The following is a 25,167-nucleotide window of genomic DNA, read 5'->3' as shown; positions in this document are numbered from 1 at the left end:
TCTGTATGTAATTACATACAAACTAAAGATTCCATCTGATGTCCGGGGTCCCAGTTCTTAACTGTTCCATGTGTAAGCACCGTAGAGCCCAATTGTAAAGCACATTTGCAGTCATGAAATGTTTCCTATGTCCTCAAGTTTCCCTGATTTATTTGCCTTTAAACAGGAGAGTATGAAGGGTTATTTTATGCTGGCTTTGAATCTAAGTTGACAAAAGTGTTAATTGTGGGGCGCTTTTAGCTCTAGTCTCCCATCAGACAAGAGTGCCTTCATGAAACCTGATGATTAAATTCGGAAATCCAGACTTCCAAAGAAACATGTGTCTAACCCTCCACACAGCTTTCAAACCAAAGCTCTGTTGGGTCAGAGAGTTTTTACCAAATTACCAATGGAAGTGGCAGGTAGGGAAAAAGTAGACCTTTGAGCTGATCAACTTCAAGTTCTTAAAAAAAAACTTGAAAATAAAAAAAAAAGAAGAAGAAAAAGGAGAAAATCACAATAGTAATTAACAAAAGACTTACAAATAATAGAAAATATTTTATAATATATGCTAGGTGGTCCATTTTTAAAAAAGCAAGTCCAAGCCGGCGGTGGTGGCTCACGCCTTTAATCCCAGCACTTGGGAGGCAGAGGCAGGCAGATCTCTGTGAGTTCGAGGCCAGCCTGGTCTACAGAATGAGTTCCAGGAAAGGCCCAAAGCTACACAGAGAAACCTTGTCTTGAAAAACAAAACAAAACAAAACAAAACAAAAGCATCTCCAAATGAGTAATTTTGTTAAAAATAACGTCTTGGATCTTGGGGCATTCCCAAACTCTGAAATCACAATGAAAGCAATGTATTCAGAATTCTTGGTGTTGAGTTTTCCTCAGGAGTCAAGAAGAAGCTGAGAAGTGTGAGATGTGCCCTCACTCTACAGTATGGGCCTTCAATAGCAAACTTTAGCCTGAGGCACATTTTTATGGTCAAATTAAAAACCTTCCAGAATAGGAGTTTATCATGGAAATGCTGACAGGGCTTTACCCAGAGAAGGGCTAGGGGCAATACAATAATGTGAAGAAAGCTCTCCCTCAGCACAACTGCACTTCAGCACAGGGGATAGAGTTGTCTAACCGATGCCTTTGGCCAGCAAACAACCGTGATTTAACGCGCTCCAGTCCTGGTAATTCGGTAGCTCTGCGACCCTCTGAGCCAATTTTTCTTTCATTTTTTTTTCCCAACTGAAATATGCCTCAAAGGGTAAAGGATTGCAATTTTAGCCTTCATTCACAGACATACTGTTCTCTTTCAACAGTGTCTGACAGACCTGTTAACCACCACTCACAAGAGAACTAAGCAGGTTGTAGGAAAGTCTCAGTGAACACAAAACATCACGTGTTTTCCCTTGTTTATTCTCGCCCCCTCCTCTGCTTATGTTAATACGCACCACGAGTGAGTTAGATGAGAGTAGGCCTGAACATTTCCAGGGACTGACGTTCTTAGCTTTTCCTTCTAATGGTTTGGAACAAATCACATATTTATTGATCATGACAAATAAAGTGGTTTCTGCCACAATGCTGAGGGGTAACTGTATTCATTAAAATGAACGGGTCTCATCTACAGAATTGACTTACAGGAAGCAAGTAATGAAGGATTGCTCAACTTCTCCACTCACAAACTGAAAGACTCCTTTAAATACCACAGGGCTGGTCCTGTTAGTAAAGGAAGGGCAATTCCCATCACCAAACTACCGCCATAAGACTTATATTCAATACTCAAAAATATGGAAACACTCATGATGGTTAAGTGGATAATTACAGAGATACACAGCCATAACGGCACATGGTTATTCTATGATGCACAAAATAAGAAATAAGATTGATTTGGTTATAGAAATTCAAAGAACACCACTACTGAATTATTTCTAACTGAAACTATTCCGAGAATGTTGAGGGTGTGTGTGTGTGGGAATTAGTGCTGGCTAAAACCAAATCAATCTGGGCACAGCGAGTCGTCCTCACAGGCTTGTTTGTTCGCCCTCTGAGTTACACCTCTGACATCTAAGATCTTGGTAGCTTAATGCTGGAAAGATGACTGAATTACTGCATTCCATCCGATTTCTCAATATTTCTACTTGACAGGTCACATCCCACCATTTATTCAGCATAGATCATTGAAACTCTATAGGGATGTGCTGTGATCTGCCTTCTGAGTGTGCTCAGAATTCCTCTGAGCTGCCCTTCTGCAGCAAGAAGGGAAATACTCTAAATGATGATAGACAAAAGCCAGAGCCCTGACTGTGGGCCTTATGTTAATGACCGAGGGGAAAGCAATAATTCAGAGAAAGGAAACGTGGCAATCACATACATGGAATGGAGGCTCAGCTACACCACTGCTTGATATCTTAGAATAAAAGTGCTTTGCTTTTCTGTTCCAGAGACAGTAGTGATTTCTGATCAGTTCTAGGTCCTTCACCAATATGAACTTTATCTACAAATCAACATCCTTCCTGGTGGTCTGTGCCCTGTCTACTTCCAACACTCAACTTAAGTGTTATGCCAACTTATAGAATTTTGTGATTTTTTTTATGTGCTATCATTTTGGGGCTCTCTGAAAGAAAAAATAACTAAATAAGTGTTGATTTAAATGTGGAACACCAGAAAATGTGGGATGCGGTCATTTAAAATTTGTATGTGTGTAGAACACAGTTTAAAGACTGTGTGTAAACACAGCAGTTGAAGATCAGTGTGGAGTTCGAAAATAAACACCTGACTATGGAAAGGTTGTTTATAACTTTCAAGACATTAAAATATATTCAGAGTAAGAATGAGAAAATAAGGACCACTTGTAGCCATTCTGGAGTCTATCACTCTTCTCTCCTGGTCAAAGCTGAGAAAACATCAGGGGAGCATTTGAGTTGGGCTCTGCCTCCCGGACACCCCTGAATCCTTTTGGAGCATGGTCACAATGAACAGGAAGCAACAAGCCCAAATTCTGCAATCAGCTCCCAAAGAAACTCAGGTCTAGGGAGACAGATTGGGTAACAGGAGTGGAAAACCAGTCCCAATCAGGCCCTGGCCCCAAACCACAAAAGCAACCCATCTCTTCTGTATGGCTAGAGACCATGCTATATTAAAGAAAATCATGAGTGGGAGTGGCAATTTCAGCCTCCAACGTGTCTTCTGGGAGATTTGCAGGTGCCAAGAGTTACTCATGGAATTGGTTTCTTTCTATGAACCCATTTTTGGAACTTTTGGCTTGTGTTCCCACTGTACTTCTGCCACTTTGCAAAGCCCTTGCCTCTGGCTCCCTCTCTCCCCAGATCTTCCATACTCTGTGTTGGTTTCACACTGGTGGCTACAGTCCCGTATAAAAGCAGCTGAGAAGAAAAAAACCACAGGACCTTGCTTTCCCTCGCTGGTTGGATTTCCAGCCCTGTAGAGCACCTGGTAATTTATTGCTCTTTTCACCAGTAATTTCTAGATCTTTTCTGATCCTGAGCAGACAGACCACAACTCACCAAGCACAAGCCAAGGCTAGGTGGTTCCCCGAGGGTCTGCCTGGCACTAGCAGCAGCTAATGGGGAAGCAGCATTTTAGGGACGTCATCAGCACATCTTTGTATGGAGACAGGGAGAGACACTGTCAATCACTTGGGTGAGGCTGCCACAAACCTAATTCCCTCCAATAAAAGCAGAGAACTCACTGCAGCTAACCAGTTTACTACTTAGGAAAAGGATTCCCGTTCTTTATAAGATGGTTAGGAATGAGGGGGTGCATCTGCTGACGTTATAAAACCTGCCATGTTCTAAATCCACAGAGAAGGATCCACAAGGTATCATCCTCCATGCTCTTCTTGTGTGGACATTTTAGGGTCTTAATGACACCCCTTAGTCTGCGGCAAAATCAAGAAATGTGTGTGAATATACCCAAGGTTCTGCAAAATTCCCCAGCAAGGAATCTAAAGAAAATTCTATGCACTCAGAGGGCTAACATGTGCTGTTACATATTGCAGATACTAGCTTGACTGATGAAAACATTCATTGCTTCTATGTTAAAACAAAATTGCAAATTAGCCTTAACCCTTTAAGGACCCCTATTAGCAGCAAATTACCATCGTCACAAACACCACATGCCTTCTCATTCAGTAAAGGGAACTTGCTACAAAGATACCCAAAACATACTTTCTGTTCTGCCATTCAAGCATTGAGTGCTAGATAGATCAGATGAACCTGTTTTACAGAAGTTTGGGGGAGGGAGAGTCTCAGAGTCTTAAAGGGTTAAGCTAGGACTTTGAGTAAAAGGGTCTTATTAAAAGGGCGAATTGGGGGAGCGAACAGTCTCAGAGGAGCTGGGGGAGTAGTCTTCCGATTCCGAGTTGAGTTCTGGTGGAGCTGGCTGTGCCTTGTACCGGCTCCTCACATCCTGGTTGCGTCTTCGTCGGAAAACCTGCCTCTCCTTATCAAGAGCGGTGGTCTAGCAGGGGCATAAAATGAGAAAGAGGACAATTAGGCCAGGAGACATGGCAGGAGAGACTCTAGATGTTTTGCAGTTGGAAAGTATGCTGGCCAAACTAACCTGCCCATCATGGATGGCTCACTTATGTCAACGGTCACCATTTTGGGGGAGCTGGTTAAAGGACCTGATCTTGAAGCCAGCAGGCACAGGCAGTTTTACAGGTTGCAACCCACCTGGTGCTACCAGCTTCATACCTATCACCCAGCACCTTCCAGAATCATCCCCACATTAAATGGGAGCTTCAGTCCTTTGTGTGTGACAGGTAAGCAAGCCTCTTGGGTCAGTTGGCCAACAGGCAGCTTAGGGCACAGAAATACTAAGGCTGAAGGGTGATGAAGTCATCAGAGGTAGAAATGTAGCTGCTTTCCCTGCGGTGTTAGCAATTTTCACTCAAAATGATCTTACTGTCTCTTGATAAGGAGATATGGCAGAACCTTGGGAGGGGTGGGGTGAATTTTAATGAAGCCAATGCCTGAAAGGGAACATGGTTTGGAATGAAATTAAGCCCAATGACTACATCCTATGGGTTTTACTTTACAAAGTCCAATTTCATGAAAGTGAGTGGTTTTTTGTTTTGTTTTTTTTTTGTTGTTGTTATTTTGTTTTGTTTGTTTTTGTCTTCTTTGAGAATTCCTCTTGTTTCTGCCTAATTTTACCAAGGAAACCCCAGAGGATCTCTGGGATGTGCTACCTGGCTGTGACCCCAGACATTATTACAACATCAGTATGGGGACGCAGTGTGACTTCATCTCATATTTAGTGGGTGTGGGGAGGGACGGGCCCATTACAGCAAAACCCTGACAGAAACCAGAAGAGCGGGCACAAAGCCGGAAGGAAAATACTGAACACGGGTCACAGTGGAAGGCGAAGGCTTCCTTTTCCGAAAGTCCCTCTTTAAAGGGATACAGCCTGGAGGCTACTCCGTTTTTTAAGAGCTTACTTTCCCTCTGCGAGGGTATCTGCCTCCATTTTTTCCTCTGGAAATTTTTACTGTTGGTTTCTTTAAAGAACTGAGATAAATTTATAGCCAGCCTCGTTCTGAGAACAAAGTGAAAACTAAGCCCCTCGTACAACTGCAGAATAACATTAGGACAATCTTAGGTCTAAAAGAAAGCAATCAAAGTTCCAAAATGAAGCAATAAAGAGCGAAATAGAGACAGCGTGTAGAACGGGGTAGTAAATGGCTTACTTAGGCTGAGCCGTTTCCACTTTAAAAAAACGATGCACACACTGAGTAACAGTGTTAGGAGCCAATGAGGGCGATAAACTTTAATAATTCACTTCTCGCTTCACAGAACGGTTAAAGCATGATCCAATGGCCTCTCTGTTGAAATGTCTGCCTTGATTCTGCCCCCCATTGAATTTTTAAAGGGCCTCATATGTGTAGTTTCAGGTCTCATACCCACTGATTTCATGAACACTTCAGGCTCACAAACCTAAATTCCTAACTTTATTTAAAACATTGTAAAGTCACAACACATGGTATTTTGCTTTTCAAAGCAAACTGAGAATGCTCTGTTTGTGTGGAGTTGGATGTTTGTAGAAAACAGATGTCTATTTAGTCTGTCTGACATAAAAAGCATTCTGTAGTTAATCCAAGGGTAATATAAACTCGTCTCCTGGTCATAAAAAATATAGCTGTATTTCTACCTTTCTGTGGATGAAAACCTCACTGGCACTGGACAGAATACACAGGCCGCCAGGCATGGAAGGACACACAGGGAATGTGTACTTCTCTGTGTGGCCCATTCATTCAGTCCAGTCATTATTCAATACAGGGAGCAGGCATGGCCTCTTCTCACACTTACAGAATTGCTGCAGATAACATTGGATGTTTGAAAACATTTTAGCAGGCAAGGCCTGCAGAGGTGTGAGGCACTTTCTTCTTGCCTTTGTAACTTGATGCAAGATAAGGTTTGAAAATTAAGCAATGGAGGCAAAAGAATGCCCCAATCACAAGCTGACACAGAGAACTTCCCTCCCCGTCATGCTCTTGCCTAGCACCCCCCACCCCATGCAGCAATTCAATAACTTGTTGAGATGGACTGTAACTGTGATTCTCCTTGTTGAATTCTCAAGGACCTTCAGACATTTAGTTCCTGGTCTCCCTCGGATAGCTATGATTAGCTGAATGTTCAGCTGCTCTAAGTGTGGACCCTGCAGTGGGACACTTTTCCAGAACCGCTGAATGCAGTTGGTACAGAAGCAGGTGGCGCTCCTGTTAAGCCTGTGCTCAGATGGTCCCTCACGTTAGCCTTCCTTTCTTCAGGTTCTCTTGGGGTGATCCTGTTATCTTCCTCCCTTGCTCCTTTGCCTAGAGAAGCTTCTCTCTGCCTTGTTTAAGTGCTCACTTCCACGTGCCGTGCCTAACTCCCTCATTAGTAGCGTTCTGAGTGGTCACCTTCCTAGATAAACCTCTGTGTGCTGCCATGCTCCCAAATTTCATGGCACTTCTTAGAAAGGTGTATTGGCCCTATCGTATGTTCTGCGATAAGGGTCAGATGGCAGTTTCTATTGGATTTATAGATGCTTAAGAGTGAAATAGGCTGCCAGAGCATCTCTGTCCAGGGCTCTGTCTCTATAGGACTGCGGTGGAGGCTCAGTATGCAGAAGGGTTTTCCTATGTACTGTACTAAGAATAGAACTCCTGTCTCTTGCATTTACTCTGTCATCTATTGTAACAGAACAAAGCAGAGTCTCCATGTGTGCACAGCTCACCTCATCTCGTTCTCATCCCAAGTAGCAGGGAAAGACACCAGCCATAGACAGTGTCCAAGGGCTGAGGGTACCCCCATGCAGATGATCATATGAAATCTTGGGGAACAGTAAGTCAGGATCTATCCAGTCCAACCCCTTCTGAATCTGGGGGACTATGACCTCCTAGACCTAGTGCTCACTGGAGAAATGAGGGTTTCCTGCCTATCTGGGTCACAGTAGCAGTTATCAATAGCACAACCAAAGACCACATAGAGGGTATTTCTTTCCGTAAGCCTCTGCACCCTGAGCCCCAGCACATTCTGTTTCTAGCTCTGTGGACTGTGGTTCATTTTAGGAGGCTTCTCCATCTCCATTCCCACAACAATGTGGTTTGTAGTGCATTTACTGTGTGTCCTGCATAAATCACGAATAGTCATTTTCTTCCCCATCTCACAGATTATATAAAGGGCCATGATCAAGCCTTAGGTGGCTTCTCTGAATTCTCCACAGTTCACAGCACACAACAGATACATTATGAACTTTGTGACTATTGAAATATGAGGGGTTCCAACACAGGTCACCTACTTCCCTCTGGGGTACCCAATCTCCAGTACATCCTGCAAGTAGCTGACAGGTCAATTTTCACAAGGTCCAGTGTATTTACAATTCCTCATAAAGTCTAAATCCTTGTCCAAGCCTCGCCAATGCACTGACAGGAAAATTCTCCAGTGTTGAGTTCGTGTTATTCCTCAGAACTGATGGGTGACATCAGAGCCATTGGGTCCCTTTGGCAGACAGTGGCTCTTCCAGAATCCATCCCTTTGCTCTGCTTACCTTAGTCAATCCTGCTTTAGTTTCTTTCTTGGACACCTTTCCACTGCCATCCTGACTCCACTGAAGGTGACCCTACCATATCTATGAGAGGGGAAATGCTGGGCTGGCCACTAGAAGTAAGCCTAAGCTGACAGGTTCAGGATAGACACCTACCCAAGTCGACAGGACACCCTGAAACTGTCTCTGGCCATTTACCCTAACAACGAATGCCAGTTTTCCAGATGATGGCTTCTCAAATCAATACCACAGGATATTGGAATCAGAGACAATTCTGTGAGAAAAGTGTGAAGGACAGAAGGGAACTGGGCTTTGAATGAGGGCTCCGTCTACCTACCGCCAAAGACAGAACCCACCCACAGACCTATCTGGTTATAGACAATACTAAGTGTTGTTTGTGTGTCAACCAGTCTGGTCTGGGTTTCTTCCCATACCATCAGAACAGTCGACTGGCAAAGCTAAGAATCCACTTGATCGTCCTCAGCTCTGCGTCCTGGCTCAAGCTGCTCCTCCCCTGACATGACTTCTTCTCCTCTGCCCAGCCCAATGTGTGGATTCGCCAAGACCTACTCACAACTCATCCAGTACAGTGCATCACCCCTAAACTCCTCTGGCAAGAACCTTCTTGACCAAACCTTTTGTCTTTAATTGAGCACTGGCTTTTTACCACCCTTTCTTTGTAGATTTCTCAGATTTCAACCAGAAACTTGTGCAACCAGAAACTTTCAGAATACTTATCTGACCGTGACATACTAACTGGGCATGTATCACACACTTCTTATTCAATCCAGAATTATTTTAGTTGATTATGCACATTCTGAATAATATTATAAAACAGAACCCCTGCCAGCTCTATGAAATTATAAAGCAAGAAAATAATAGAGTCAATACTTCAGAATCTGTTTCAAATATTTGCAATATTATTCCTATATCATAGAAAATCATTTTTTTTTCTGTTATTCCTGCACTGGCCCATTTGTAGTTTCTGTTCACAGTTAGTGCTCTGCCATTTGTGATCTCTTTAGAATTGCAATTAGAGCCCTCAAAATTAGCACACCTTTCAAATATGTACAGTTTACTATTTACAACTGGATTCTGTAGCCCTCTTATGCATTTTCAGAACTGATAGATTCAGCAAGTAAACAGGTCTACTTGTGGTGATGTATTCTCGAGAGAGATTGTCCTGCAAACGTAACAAACTGGAAACCCTCCCCTAAGCATGTGAAGCATGATTTGTCCTTGGAAGTGTGTTACACATTTAGTTTCTAGGCCATTTCTGAATGGCTGAGAGGTAGCTTTACTTATTTATTTTTTATCAATCATATAAGATTCTCAGATACCAAAGATGCTCAGTATTGCCTCCTCATTACCTATCTTTGCAAAGTGAATGTGTCTTAAGGTGCAGGCTGGATGTCCCATTAACACATAAGACTTCCTGACAGATTTGTTTTGTAATTTATTCTCTCAGTGATGGTGGTTGTGTTGGAACCAGCATGAATAGACTTGCTATTGAAATCTCAAGAGTCTCCTCAGTGAGTCTCCATTTCATTAAGAGCCCCTAAGAGAATCTCAAGACTGGAGTATCACATTTTGATGTTAATGACCACAAGTTAGAGGTAGGCAAGGACCCCTTAGGACTCCAATGCTGATCATGGTAACCAAGTATAAGTTACTTCAAATGCATGTGTGACCTGGTCCCCATGCTGTGTACTGGGGAGCTTGGTTGAAAGAATATATCATTGGAAAATGAAATGATATAGAGAAACAGACTAATAAAGCCCCATCCTACATACAAGAAACACCACAAATACCCACCTCAAACTGTTAGCTTTTGACTCTGACAAAGCTCCTGGCTGCTACTGTAGCAGGTGATAGATGGTTATAATATGCCAGTTACCACAGCAACTCAGGTAACTGCACTCAGCATAGCTAGAAATCTAAAAGGAATTAATATCTATCCTGTTCCTGGGTCACCACAAGACCAGGCACAGTGAAATAAAAGGCAGCCCTTGTCTAAATAGGAGAACTATCTGGCCAGTGAATTCTATTGATGATGAGTAAGCCTGTGCTCCATACTCTACTCAGATATTTTAATCCCGTTTCTGACAGTAAATTTGAAAATATGCACAAGTGAACTTGAACTTTACCTATCTGGTCCCTGTGCAATGTTAAAGAGGGAAATGCTGCAATGGCAGGGGAAGGCTGGGCAGAAGTCAGGAGTCTGAGTTGTAGTATCAGCTGTGTCTTTGCTGCTAGGAGGCATCACATATCTCTGTAATTCCTGTCTTGTCTGGCACCTTTAGCTTAATCCTCTTGGAAGCAGCAGTGGGTAGAAGTTGGGAGAATTAGCTTTTTGTCCTAGCTCAGCTAATGATGTGACCTTGGGCATGCTTCCTTCCTATACTGTCTTCTAGATTCCATGTGCACGCACTGAAGGCGTGTGTGTGTGTGTGTGTGTGTGTGTGTGTGTGTGTGTGTGTGTGTGTGTCTCAACGCCTGATCCTCAGGAAAACGTTCACCTATGAAATTCCACCAGAATGCTTAATATCACCATCAATCTACTGTAATGGGCTGTGTTTTCTCTTAGCAAATAATAGACCTTACAGTCTATGGATCAAAAATATTTCTCTTCTGCAATTCAGGCAGGATTCGCAAGGGATGTACTTCATTTCTGTTGTGCCGTGATGTTTTCTGTCACGGCAGTAATTATTGGATTTAAGAAACTACATTTTTCAAAGGCGCAAGTGTTGATGACTTTCCCTCTTTGGCTTTTCCTAATTTATTGCCAGCCATCACAACGAGTCTTCATTTCATTAATAAAAGAACATTATTGTGCATTTTGCCTTTTAGCCCATCCATTATTCATACTACCTAGGAGGCTGGGGCATTAATCTCAGGAAACGCTCCCTGCTAACCCTCACTCTGTAGGGACTAAGTTATAATTTGCTTGCCATTAAAATTAAACTAACAAATCGATCCGGGTAGCCCCTCTCATTTTATTGTCTTTATTGCCATGGTTATTACTGTTCTGTTTTGTTTGGCTGGTGGATCCTTTGGAGGCCTTGCCAGGAACTGCAAAGTACCTGGAGACTTGGCATAGATTTCCCCTAGAAATCTAACAGTCACCGTTAAAAATGGCAAAGGGAGGCTTGCACAGGATAGAACCAAGTAGCCTTCCATGCGGTTTTCTCAAGGTGACTCTGTGAAGCACTGGTTCCCGTTTTCCTGGGAAGGCTGACTGTGTACTTCCACATCTGCTAACTTGAACGGACACAGGACTTTGGAGACTAGGTGTTTAAAGGAACCTCAACTAGCCTGGCCCCGCCATCTTCACAGCCTCCCACCCGAGGGTTACAGTGGTGGCCTTTGCTGGGTCTCGAGCTCAGGCTCCCAGAAGATTGAATTTACTTCCTTCATCTGCTCTGCAGCCTCTGGTTTCCTCACAGAAGAGAAACTGAACCTCCACATGTCTGCTCCTCATCACACTAGCGAGCTAAGGAATTACTACAGGCAGGGTTTGTCCTAAGCAAATCTGTAAAAATTCAAAAACAAGTTGTGCCTTACAGGTGTGTCAGGGGCTATGAGCTTTCATTGTAAATACAAGTCTAGCTTAGCCAAAAGTCTTACAAATACTCCTGGGTTGTTAAAACTGAAAAATCTCCAGAGTATCTTAGATGTGGTCTGGTTACCCCACTCTACCTCTTCAAAAACACATCTGACCTAAAAATTTCTTCTTTGGGGTTCAAGTATTCATTCATTAATTTAGCAAAGATACCATTTTAAATAGGTCCTATTCCCAGTCTAATGAAATTTTCATTTTTAATAGATGGTACTTTTAATCTAAAACGACCCTTCACCCTTAAACCCCGGGACTTTTTGCAATGGGTCAGATAGGTAAGAGTTTGGGGCTTCAGGTCATTTGGTTCTCTGATACAACTTTTCAAATCTGTCACAGCAGAGCATAAGCAGCCACAGACAACATGTCAATGAATGGATGTAGCTGTGTTCTAATAAAACTCTTTAAAAAAAAAAAAAAGAAAGAAACAGGAAAAAGGCTAGATCCTACCGTTTGTTGTGACATGCCAATCCTGTCCTACAGGACAGCCTTTACACTAACTCTTCATTGATACTTTCTGCTCTGGACACCTGAATGAAGTAGTTGTTGCAAACGCTCAGTAAAGGTCAGGCGCTTACCCGGGGAAAGTATTAGGAAAATTCATGATTCCACCTCAAGAGTCGCCAGTTGTCTAGGGAGTCTGTCTGCTAGGCAGTGCCTGTCTCTGGGACGTGAGGGAAACACAAGGGGGTCCTTCTTACATTCTGTTTGGGGGCTGGGACAGAGGAGGGTGCAGGAAAGTCAGCTCCAAACCCCAAGCTTTCTGCCACCCAAACTCCCTTCTCTCAAGGGTTTTAACCAAGGCTCAAGGCTTCTCAGTTTACAATGTGGTCGATGCTCCTCGTGTATTTCAGAATCCTTTGACTCCAGCTTGAAAACGTATTTATTCTCCTTCTTGATAGACCTGATGCTGCTCCCTGGGAGAGAGGCTCCTTGGCCCTCCTGTTTACCCCTGTCTGACAACTGGCTGAGTCTCTTCAGGGAATGTGACCAAGGCCTAGTTGCAAAATGTGGCTGAAAGGAGTATGTAGAAAAGACAGGGGATGTTTACCTCTTAGTCAAAAAGAGGGACCATGAAGTAAAAATAGATTCCGAGCGGTATGTAGTAGACACTGGATTGTCCAGGCCCCCAGGGAAAGGGACAGACTCATCAATTCACCCCCACTGAGGAGGACTAAGGAGACTAAGGTGCCCCTCCTTTCTCTCCTTTCTAGTTACAGGTTGAATTTACAGAAAGACTTATATGTTGTTGAAAAGCTCTCAGAAGAGGCCTCTGAAAACAAATTAAAAGAAAGAAAATCAAAACTGAACAGCTATCGTCTTGGCTTGGTGAAACATGGTCCAGGTGGCTCACTATTCACTGCGTAGTCCTGGCTGGTCTGGAATTTGCTACATAGACCAGGCTGGTCCTAAACGTATAGAGAGATCCACCTGCCTCTGCCTCCCAAGTGTGGGATCAAAGGCATATACTACCATGCCGAGTTATCCCTGCCCTTCTTGCCACTGCAGTAGACAGGGAGTGCTCTTGATTTTTGTTTTTGTTTTGTTTTTTTTTTAATCTGGCCTGAGACCTCAGTGGTTCCTAAGGAAGAACTGCAGGGCCCAGTGCTCACTGTTTTCTGGAAGCGTCTCTGCCACCAAAGCATGGTTGATTTTGAGGTTTGTCTGGCATTTGTTGGAGGCTTTAAACTTACCCCTCTGTTACAGAAGAAGCCAGGGGTGGGGCAGGGGCTAGGAGTGGCCAATCCCATGTCGTTACAGAGGCATCTGCTCCTGTCCTCTGGCAGCCTCTGGGATTCAGTACAACAAGGCCAAGGTGACTTGCCACCAAGCTGGCCTTCTTGGCCATGGCTGGCAGAGGTCTGCTGTGCTCACAGTATGCTGAGAATCCTATCTGGCCTCAACAGGGACACCTCTTTCAAGCCTGCACCCAGCAAGATCCATTTGACAGACCCCATTCCTTTTAACAGCGGAGCATTACAGCATTTGATAGCCTCCCAAAGCTGGTGCCTGGCTGCTGGAGCTCCACCTCATTACTCACTGTTTCAGGAGGGGGGTTGGTACCAATATGCACATTTCAGTCACCCCTTTGTCCTTTCTCACCTACCCATTTCATCTTATTCATCATTGGCCTCCTGTTTTGATGTTTGTTTTATTTAACTTAGGTACTTCATTTTGGCCATGGCCACAGTCTGCACACTTCAGATGCAGAATTCTTTTCTGTGTGTTCGTGGCCATGGCATCAGCCATAGGGACAGCTGTACTTGGGAAAAGTAGAAATGATTTGGCTGGGTCTTCTCTGGGAGCGGGGAGGGATAGAGTAGGCTGTATGTTTTCCTGGGACTTAGAACAGTGCTCCAGGGGGTGTGGAATAGCCTAGTGATCTTGGGCTTTGGGTGGTAAGGCCTCCTAGATAAAGGGGCTAGCTAGAGAATGCACTTCCCCGGCTGTAAGTGGGGAGGGGAGTTGCTGCGAGACAGTCAGGGTCATGAAGGAGAGGAAGGAAAATGGATTCCCGTCATGGCTCCAAGATCACTAAAACGTCGTCGGAGGGTTCCACAGATTTGGGGCACCTCACGCAGATGGTTTTACTAGCTGACACCCTCGTGTGAGCTACTTTGTAAATGCAAGTGGGGCTCTGAAGTGCTTTGCTGCTCCAGAACAGTGTCAACAGCCAGGAGCGCTTATAAACACAGCAACTGGGAGTGGGTTGTTTGCCCGCAATGATGGTTTATGTGGAAAAGCTGGCCTGCCACCCTGGGTAGATGAATGCTCCCACTTCCATGGAGATAAAAGGGAAGCATTTGCCATCAGCGAGGAGAGTGTGTTCATTCTGGGTCTAAATGGCATTATAAAACTTCCTAATTAAGCATAGATGGCAATGAGACTTCAGTGTCAAATCTCCTGTTTAGCTTTACATACTGTGTGCGCTGTTGAGTTCAGCAGTAACTATAAACATTGTTGTTACTGCCCCCAGCTGGAAAACAGAGCAGTTTATATGTGGAAGAAAAAAGAGATTATCTCCCATCTGCTCCTGCCCATTATTCAGGGATGTGTCATTTTTGTCTGCCGACGGGGACCATCACTAGCTTGTAGTTAGTCTTTTTAATACTGGGTCACATGTATTAATTATTATGCTTACTTGACACATTGCGCCTACCCTTAATTCCATGAGTTCTGTAATTCCTCAGGATTTTCCTTTTTCTGAGATTAGATGGATTTAAGGATGCCTGTCTTCCTTCCTTCCTTCCTTCCTTCCTTCCTTCCTTCCTCTCTCTCCTCTTTCTTTCTTTCTTTCTTTCTTTCTTTCTTTCTTTCTTTCTTTCTTTCTTTCTTCCTTCCTCTCTCTCTCTCTCTCTCTCTCTCTCTCTCTCTCTCTCTCTGTCTGTCTCTCTGTCTCTCTCTCTGTCTCTCTGTCTCTGTCTCTGTCTCTCTCTCTCTCTCTCTCTCTCTCTCTCTTTCTTAACACAAGTAAGTATAGATGTAATTAAACACACTCGATGACTATTTTTTTTACCATCTATCAGTTCTACACATACATGTCTGGCTGATGTGCCCCAGGACAGGAGACACAGGGTAAGAAAGGCTGTAGCATGCTATGATTCAATTTACATAAAGTATGAAAGGGAGCAAGACTAATCACCACAGGTAGACTTTCCAGTTAGCCTTTACCCCTGGGACAAACGCATCCCCTGGGAAGGCTCAGGAGGGTGCTTCCAGGGTGCTGGGAATGTTCTGTGCCTGATACAGAGCCTGTTCCAGCAGTGTGTTCAGTGTGTGAAATCTACTGGGAAGATTAGCTTTTGTGAAATGTGCATTCTTTTATATTACCTTCCGCGCTAAAAAGTCAAAAGCTGGGTCTGTGTGCAGGCAACTCATAATTAACTCTCCCTCCCCCAAAGCCAATTTACTTAGGGAAATGAAGCACTGGCTAGGGGACCCCTCCCTTAGACCAAGCCTGAAGGCACAAAGAGCCTGCTCAGGAAAAATCTCTTAGAAGTCTTACTGAGGCTAGGGGTTTTCCTATTGTAAGCAGATCTAGAAATGACCATGACCTCACTACATTTTTGATTATTAGAAAACCTGTGCTGGTTTTCTAAGCCCTTTGTTTTGAGACCCTCATTATAAAAAATAGTTAGGAGCCATAATCAGAGGGCAAATTTATGCACGTTATATATAAAGAATATATCTGTCTCTACACACATGAATGTGAACTTATTCTGGTAGACTCGGCAGTCTGACCCAGGAGACAGTGTCAGGAGGACACTCTGCCAACAGACTCCATCACTTAAGGAAAACAAACACCTAGGCTGGGGGCAGGGGCTGTTCTTGGCAAGCACTACATCATGGAGCTTTTACCTGGAGATCGTTTTGGAGACATTAAGGTGAAGAGAAGTTCCCTAGAACTTCTCAGAATTCATTTCTCAAACCATCAAAAGTCATCTTGCTTGTGGGTAACTCTAGAGAGATACACACACAATGTCCCTTGCAGGAGATGCCAGGGCCATTGACTGGAATAGGGAACGATGGGATAGAATTCATAAGCCGGTTAAACAAGTCAAGACTTCCCATGGACCCCTTTGCTCAAGCAGATAAGCCAACTAAATCATCTGACAATTACAAAATATCAGAAAGTAAATTCATGCAGTAGCTAGTACATAGAGGGGATTTCGGGGAGAGAGGGGCGGAGAAAACGGTCAAACAGAAACAAAACAAGAAGGTGGAGAATTCGGAAACACAAGCTCACCAACACACACAATGCATTCTGTAGCCCACTGCGCTTGGAGGCATGTCTACTGCTAACGTGTAAATGCATTGCTCCGTCATCTAAGAAGGTTCAGGTCGGGCTGGATGACTTTAAAATGACAGTATATGCTTCTACAGAGCCCACACTAAGTGCTTCTGCAGTTCTGTTTGTTACAGGACAGCAGAGCTCTGGAAACAACACTGTCGCAATCAGCAACAGCAGGCAAAGGCTTTGGCATCAGCATGGAATATACTGTCCTTTTAACCGGAAGGGGAAATCGATACTGAGCATGTGCAATGGAAAGAAAGCTGGCAAATGTCAGTGTGAATAATGGGTGAAAAAAAGGAATGAGGGGGTGTGGCATCTCAATCAAGATTAAAATGAAACTGATAAAGCAGCATATGGACTGAGTAACAAATCAAAAACATGTTTATCCACTGAAGGAACTGGTAAATGGAGACTGCCAGCACGTTGCCATGGAAACACTGACTGTTGAGCTGCACCATCTCATACCTTATCCAATACATTCCTGGTTGTTGGTAGTAGTCCAAAGACCCTGATCTCTTGATGGTAAACCCGTGGTCCAGCTGAGCAGAGAGAAATGGGGCAACTCAGTGGATCAACATTGTGCTCGAGAATTAAGACTCCAGTCCAAGCTCTTCATTAACTACATACGTACGTACACACAGTGATGAGGCCTTTTCTGCAGAGCAGCTAGCTAATAATGTAATCTGCACATTGAAAATAAAATAAAACAAAAACAAAAACAAAAAACCACAAATCCCTTTCGAGTATCTCGGATGCCAATTTGTTAGGATAGATCTAGTCTGTCAAACCAGGTTTTGCATATACATTTAACAATGTCCTCAATTTCAAAAGCTATGAACACCTTTCTATATATACAATAGAAAATGTTTTGCAGTTAAAGTGAAATCAGCATTAGTCACTGTGAGCAGGCAGATTGGACACCCTCCCCAACAACACCCAGTAGGCTTAAACTCACAGCTTTATAACTATGAAATAAAAGGAAAAGATGAGGTTTGAAAAGCACACACATCACAAATATTTAGAATTAAGAGAGAGTGGATCTTCAAAAATATAGCTATTCTTAATTATATCCCTGAACTAAAGAGATGAGCTAGTGCAGTTTCTCTGGGAAAATAAAATTAAATGAAAAATAGCTTTCTCTGAACATTAAAGCACATATGAGCAGTTAAGTGCTTAGCGTTAACAAAAGGCATAGTAAATGCAATACCAGGTAAGTTCCTAATACTGTCCATTCTGGAATAATACGTCAATGTTTGGCTACCTTGGAAGAAAGCCTCAATGCCCAAATCTGGAGAACAATCGCCCCCTGCTTGCCTGCACCCTGTTCTGCCCACCAGGATGCACCTTGCTTTGGAAACAGAGACTCTGGAATTCTTTCAAGCATCTCACCGATTTGATGCTCCTGACAGCTTCTACTAATTCACAAAAGGCATTTCAAAAACATGCCAGGGCACCAGGCATTTAAACTAAAAACCACTCTGAAGATTGGGTGTTCTGATTGGAAACTAGGTTGTACTAGTGTTCAGAGAAAGCAATGTGAGGTTGCAATCTTCAAAATGTATTATTTCACCTCCCCCTCTTTTTTTAAAGAGAAAAACCTCGAAGCACACTTGCTCTCTAGGAGATGGTTGTTTGGCCTCTATTTTAGGCCACAAAGAAGGGTGGCCAAGTAACTAGTTCTCTACTGCCATCTAGAGGCGGAGTGTCATAGAGCAGGGAAAAGGGCCGTTGAACCCAGCTTCCCAGCATCACAGATTAGCTGATTAGTATGGATTTGTTCAATTAGACTGAAATGCTCTACTTGTACGAACAAAATTCAAAAGGACAATGTTAAAGCATTAGGAAAATTATCAACTAAAACAATAAACAGCATTAAATGGGGGAGAAATTGGAAGTGTCATCTTAGTCATGGGTCCTTCATCAAGCTGGGCAAATCTAATCATGCCTCCCTCCCCTCTCGGCTCTCAGAGAGTCCACCGTTAAAATGTCATCTCTAATTTCATCTCATGTCTATAAATTGCATTTTAATAACCTTTTGTTTCCCTGTTTCTTTTTCTTTTTCTTTTTCTTTTTTTTAAACTCGCCCAACTGATAGGAAAGGTGTCAGGACAATGAATCCTTCTCGGAGGCAGAATATCTTGGTTTTATGGACCCCATAGATCCTCCCTTGACCACACTGCCCGACTCAACAACACTAGGTAATTTTCCACTCTTTCCGAAGGGCCCCATGACCCCCAAGATCTCCAGTTGGTAATTACGTTCCCAGCCAATTTGGAACCCTTGTGCGGCCTCACATGAAGCCATCCTTTGGCCTTCCCCTGCTCTCAATAATGTACGGAATAAGAACGGGGCAGGAGAGTGTAACATGAACAAGCCAGTGTGGTCCCGACTGTGCATCCATGTTAAATGACACTCATGTTGCAGGTGACACCGGGAGCGGGGAGTGCTTGTGGAGACTGCATGCCCCTTTGTTCTCGTGTGGCTCAAGAAAACAAGCGTGCCACAAACTCCTTTCTAGTCACTGATGCTCTGTGCCAGGTGGACTTCTAACTAAAGAAAGACAAGTCCTACGTAAGACCAATGACAGGACTGTTCCCAGAAAAAGAAGGAAAAGAAAAAAAATTTCCACAAACTGACACTCCAGTCTAATTAAAAAGAAAAAAATTCCAGGAGTGCATATAATTAAGAAAGAACAGGACTATGTCAGATAAAGACAATTTAAAGTAAAATGCATGTGTTTCATAGCCTTCTGGGAGCACATATATGCTCAGAAGAAAAATCTGTTTGAAGGAAACTTATTTTTTACTTAACTTATCAAACAGAAATCATCACTGTGTTATGTTTAGTGGAGAAGTTATTATCATGGGAGAATAAAACCAGAATTATTAAATTGTCAAGTGTTCTTTATAGATTATCCCATTCATAAAAGGTATTTAGTTCACCTTCTACTAAAGTCCTGTCTCATACAAGATTGTTGCTCTGTGGTCATACACAGAGTTTGGAAGGGCATATTATTTGATACTAATTTACTTAACATTATTTAATCTTGTGAGAGAACTGCTACAAATACTTAGTCTTTGTACTTAAGACCAAAAACAAGTTTACAGAATTTGCCAATGCTATTCTGAAAGCTAAAAGCAAGGCAGTCCTAGTGGCTAGCTTTCAATTCCCAACTCTCCCCAGGCCTTGCAACTTCCAGGAGTCTCTGTAAAAGATGGAGATGCTGATGTGGGAAAAGCATCCTGGAGAAGGCAGGTGAGTTCAGACCCTTTTGACACTGACATTGATATCTTTCTCATACTTGCAATTCGAACAGCAGTGGCTACCATGCAGATTATGCCCAAGTGGTGTGTAATGGCTAAAGCACCTTAAATGTGCATCCAATTCAGGTGTAACTTAAAGTTAGCACTCTGGAACTCATATTTATATTGTGGTTTGGTTTCCATGGAAAATACGTCAGTGATAAACTGAGACCTCTCCTCTCACAATAGCATTCATGCTGGGCACAGTGACTCAGATCTCAGGAGGCTGAGATAGGAGGGCTGTTTCAAGTTTGAATGAAGCCAGCCCTGGCTACATAATGACTTCTAGGTCAGCATGGTGTACAGGTGAGATCTTGTCTCAAAAAGAAAAACAAAACAAACCAATAACAACAACAATAACAAAAACTCCAAAACCTAATAACAAAACAAGGAAAAGCAAAAGAAAACAATTGCATTCAAAATGGTGTAGTTGTGATACTTAGAAAAAAATATCAGTGGCAACTGATATTCTGTTGAGATATTTTGATGAAGTTTTAACAAATTCATAATGTAATAAATTAGTAAAGACTTGGTTTCAGAATTTATCAGCATCTGATTAAAATAGAATTTGCCCTCAAAGATATATCATTTACTGACTGGAAAATCACACAAAAATTTCTGTCCATAGTCAGTTCAGGACTCCCAGAATACTTAAACAAACCATTACTAAACAGACAAACCAAACTTAACCAAAGATCAATTAAGATGAAATTATGGAGGAAAAAAAAAAAACACCAAATGTCCAGGTGGGAAAGATATTCTTTTTAACAGCAACGAGCCATGAGCAGGAGGAAAGAAACAATCCTTTTTGTGGACAGGGTGCTGGCCACCCATTCCAAAATGGGGGCCCACTGGAGCCAAATCTTTTAGAATAGTCAGATCTATGAAAACAGAGTTTTGTTTTTTCTGGGTATCCCCAAGAGATAGTAGCTTACAAAAATTCCTGGCTGGTGACAGAGAACACTGAAACTCTGGAAGATATGGAGGACAGTTGGTTTTGTTTTCCCACTGAGTTTTCTTGGAAAGAGATAAGGAGAGGCAAAGAGAATAGCTTGAGTGTGTAAAACCTCAGCATTGCTGAGGAACATCCAGAGGAGTTTATATTCTAAGGACAACCGTCCGTCTACTCATGTGTCATTCACCCACACTGTACGGAAAAAAGGTCCCCAGAGGACTGTGATATGGAAACAGCAAGAGCAAGCTTGTTTTTGTGCTACTTGCAAAGTCAGGAAGTCCCTATCAGACAGGGAATGTCAAAGCGGTCCTTGGTTCTTATGGGAGTCTTAGCTTTGGCACTCTAGCGAGACCAAAAACGAAAAGAAAAACAGAACACTGAAACACACCCATAGAAAGGATTAACCAGGACCACTGCTCATGTGCTGAGCAGTAGGGCTGTCCACAGCATGAATACTCCCCCACGGTTCACTATCACCCTAAATTCTTTATTGAGAAAAGGGGAACAGCTTGAGTGACTCTTGCAGGGAGTGTGCTGCTAAAATGTACATAGTCTGGCTGAAGAGGAAACGGTTAAAAAAAAAAACTCAAGTGATCTGAGATGTGGATATATGCACTCCAGAATTTGACACCAGGAAGTTTGAGGTTTTAGTATGTCTTAGACCAATTTAATCTTTGTTAGAGAAGCTATCAAATTACATATGGTGTATGCCTGCATGTGTAGAACAGGAAAAACAAAATCCAGGGCAACCTCATCAAATAAAATGGCAAATGACAAAAGATGTCCACTTCACAAATTCCGAAGGAGTGAGACCTTGCGGCTTCACTGGGTGTTCCCAGCAATCCAGTCTCTCTGAACAGCACTTAGGGTTTGCTTTCTGCTCTGGTTTGCCTTTTGCCTAGATTTCATGGAAATGTCTGCATTGCTCCAGACTCTCTGCTACGCTGTCTACCTCCCAGCTTACCGTTCCTTGCAGGTCCTAGCTAGCTAAAGGATGCCGAGTGCTTTCCCTGATAGTCAAGAGGTTTACACTGGCACTGAGTCCAGTTTGGGGAGAAGTTTTCTTTTCTCTTTTATTTAAACTTAAAAAAATAAATCATGAAATTAATATATGCTGCCAGATACCCTGGAGGTGTTGGATAATGAGGCACTCAGGGAGACACTCTACACACACACCACCTCCCCTGCTGTCTGAAGAAATGACCCACTATGCTGTCCCCGGGAGGAATCTCACAAGGAATGCCTGTCTCTCGGGTGGGCTGCTCTTAAAAGTTAGAGGTGGATATTTCAGATGCTTACTGCTATGACAGAAACTCCAGCCGCTGTGCTGTTCGGCTTGGGGCCTGTGTTGAAATGCTTCTTGATCTTGCCAGCTACTGACAGCTGATGCTCATTTTCTGGGAGACCGTCGTCCTGGAGGATAAAAAGAGTGAGAAACAAAGGGGAAAAAAGCAAAAATGAGATACACAGAAGAGAGGTCGAAATCTGGATCTCAGGTCAGGATCCTAGAATTGGAAGAGGTCAGAGACCAATCAACTAAGGCTTTCTCATGACGCTGTCATTAAGAGAACTCCACCCACTGTCTTCCTTGCTGTCTGTCTCTTAACTGCTGGCCCTGTACCATCAGACCCTTGGAGGTTTGTCTCCAAAACCAAAATATTCCGACTTTGGTTTCTAATAAAATCTATTTTCAACCTTGGCCCTGTGGACATATGTTCAAGGAAAGTTAATAGGGCTCACTCAAAACTGCCAGACTCAGCAGGACTTCTCCCTCGGAGCCCATGATTTAGATCCAAAGCTAAGGAGATGAGCAGATCTGGTTGCATGTGTGGCCATAAATAAACTTTCCCCCCAATAGCTGTAATTGGTCATTCTAAAATCCCAGACAAGCCTAGACAAAAAGTTCTTCCCTAAGTGTGAAATCCTCCTCACTGCCTTCACAGCATCTGCTGATATGACTATTATTATGACGTTGAAGCTCCCTTTAGGTAAGGCTTCTGTTCTCAGCTGAACAAACCACTCTCCCAGGGTAAGGGTGGCCAGGGATGTGAGGATGCATCACCACTCACTGGGTCACGAAGGACGAAAGGCTGCATGATCCTTGAATGCAGGGGCCATATTTGCTCACTGCTGGATCTTAGCACAGTGCCTGGGCACATGTCACACACTCAATAAATAATTATGGAATGGACAATAGTGTGTGTATCACTGGTAAAACCCAAATCTGAGAGAAATGTCCATTTCCAGTCCTTTTTTATTTTTCTTCCCCCTTTACCACTTTACACATCTTTTCTTGTCTCTATCCAGGAAAAGAAACCTGCTGTTCCCCCAAGCACCCAACACGTGCTTTATGAATGAACTGCTCTCTGCACACGGGCTCTGCTCCTGATTTCAGCATTGGTCATTCATTCATCCAGCAGATATTAACTATAGGTCTAGATGAGAACCAAGATCTTACTAGTTGGTATAAGAAAAGATAGCAAGCAAAAATAGGAATGGATCCTGTTCTGTGGGACTCTGATCTCTCTTTTTCTTGAAGACTTAAGTCCAAGTAACCTGTTCTAAGACATTTTCATCGTTTAAGCACAGTCCATTCCAATGGCTTTTTGTTAAGTCCCCAATGTCTTTTCTTTTGTCAGTTTGCTCATATATGTGTATTTCCTGGTGTCAGGTTACCTTATTAGTTTACCATATTATATCTATCCATGATATAATCTATATAATCTATGTACCCACCTGTCCACTATTACCATGTTGTTGCACCTTTTCTAAGTTTTCTGCAACTGTTAGTGCAAGCACTTGATTCTCTGACCTGTGCACAGTAGGTATTCATGTTATAATAAACATGGGTTAATGGTCAGAAGAAGGAATTAACTAATATGTCTGTTTTTTTTTTTTTTTAACACAATCTGGAGGAAGAGTTTCCAATAGTGAAGAGGGAAAGATATTCTCATTTTACAGGATGAGCTAGAAATAAACGTTGAAATGGGATGATACTTGGAGAGGTTATAGGAACAAGGATGGGTGAAATACCTACTATGCTGAGGGCTAGTTTGGGGTACCAGGCTGTGGGAGGAAGAAATGACCTCTACCCTCTGGATGCCTAGATGCTAATGAGGAGAGAAAGAGCACACAATGAGCCAAATTATGAAACAGAGCAACCAGATGAGGAAGAGTAGGCATGAGGCAGCTATTTCCAAAGCTTGGTGGGAAATCCCAATGTTGAGAGGAATGAGAACATATTGCCGCACTATGAACAGGCTTAGAAAATTGTTCATAGGAGATGAATTTAACCTTGTTCTTAAGGATCGTAATAAGGCTGACAGGCAGGAAGAAGAGAAGGTAGTATTTTGATGTATAGTGTGTCCAAGTAGTTAAGATATTGCCTGCCAAGTAACAGGTCAACCAGAATATCTGAAGGTAAAAATTCATTTGATAGAATAATGGCAGATAAAACAGAAAGAATAGGAGATTATCCAAAATCAGTAGAGTTGTATTCTAAAAATGGGGAAAAAAGATATGCTTCTTTTTTTTGTTAAAGATTTATTTTGATTTTATGTGTATGGGTATTTTTTTCTGTGCGTATGTATGTGCACCACATGCATGCAATGCCTGTGGAGGCCAAAAGAGGGCATCAGATTTCCCAGGAACTAGAAACAGAACAACAAATATTTGTTAGCTGCCAAGTGGATAGTGGGAACTGAATCCAGGTCCTCTGCAAGAGCACAAAGTACTCTTAACCACTGAGCCATCTCTCTAGTCTCCAGCAGTGCTTTTTAATAAGACATGTGTGCAATGACCAGCCTCCTACTCAGACATCTATGTAGGCCACTATCTAGTTTTTAACTCTACATGCCACTGGGTGGTGATAACAAATATGTGGCCCACACTTTTAAAATGGGGCAAATTCAGTGGTGTATATAAATGCCACTTCCGATGTTGTATTATAAAAATGGTGCCTGAAATTTAAGAGTCAACCACCCTTGGAATCTAAGTTAAAATTTTTGAGAGATTATTTACATATTTCACAAGGCATGGAATGAAATGAAAAGTCTTACCAGTATCAGCATTATGCTTCTGGTCTCGTTGGGGGTTCTTGAATTAAAGGGACCACTCTCATCCAGTGATGCATTGTGAGGTACTGTCGCACTTCACTGCCAATGTTCTAGCTATATGCTACCCATGTCTTACTACCGTAGTTCCAGGTCACTTCAGGCAAAGAGATTGATAATGGGCTTTTGACTATGAAATAGGATGAGAAACTATGCTGGGAAAGCTAATTTAGGTCGAAGAAACTCGAGTCCAATTGTAGTCTTAGGATAAGCTAGAGGAGAAAGAAAGAGCTGAGAGACAGCAGGAAGGGGAAAGGGTGGAAGGTAGTCACAAAAAAGTACTTCCCAAGAAGGAGCATGTCTTTCTCCCAGGAGAGCTGAGACAAGAGCAGACTAGACAAGGTCTGTGTTGAAATGTAGGGGAG

The 25,167-nt window shown here is 42.8% G+C and overlaps 1 protein-coding gene across 5 annotated transcripts in view; it reads right to left on the bottom strand.

The window, feature by feature from the left end:
• Nucleotides 1-735: 735 nt before the first annotated feature.
• Dclk1 (doublecortin like kinase 1) overlaps nt 736-25,167 on the bottom strand; it is a 297,316-nt gene continuing 272,884 nt past the window's right edge. For 2 of the 5 annotated variants that reach the window (XM_036190696.1, XM_036190700.1), the window contains 3 exons: nt 21,990-22,103; nt 16,899-16,972; nt 4,333-4,452 (listed from right to left, as the gene is read on the bottom strand). In XM_036190696.1, the coding sequence (XP_036046589.1) occupies nt 4,395-4,452; nt 16,899-16,972; nt 21,990-22,103 (246 nt within the window). In that variant the 3' untranslated portion in view covers nt 4,333-4,394. Of the gene's footprint in view, nt 4,464-16,898; nt 16,973-21,989; nt 22,104-25,167 lie in introns of all 5 variants that reach the window. The other 3 variants (XM_036190695.1, XM_036190699.1, XM_036190697.1) reach the window with 2 other exon arrangements.

This window comes from Onychomys torridus, chromosome 6 (genome assembly GCF_903995425.1).
Source record: "Onychomys torridus chromosome 6, mOncTor1.1, whole genome shotgun sequence".
In the NCBI taxonomy this organism is placed as follows: Eukaryota; Metazoa; Chordata; class Mammalia; order Rodentia; family Cricetidae; genus Onychomys; species Onychomys torridus.
The sequence above is the reverse complement of the archived record's forward strand: the minus strand, read 5'-3'. Positions and strand labels throughout refer to the sequence as shown.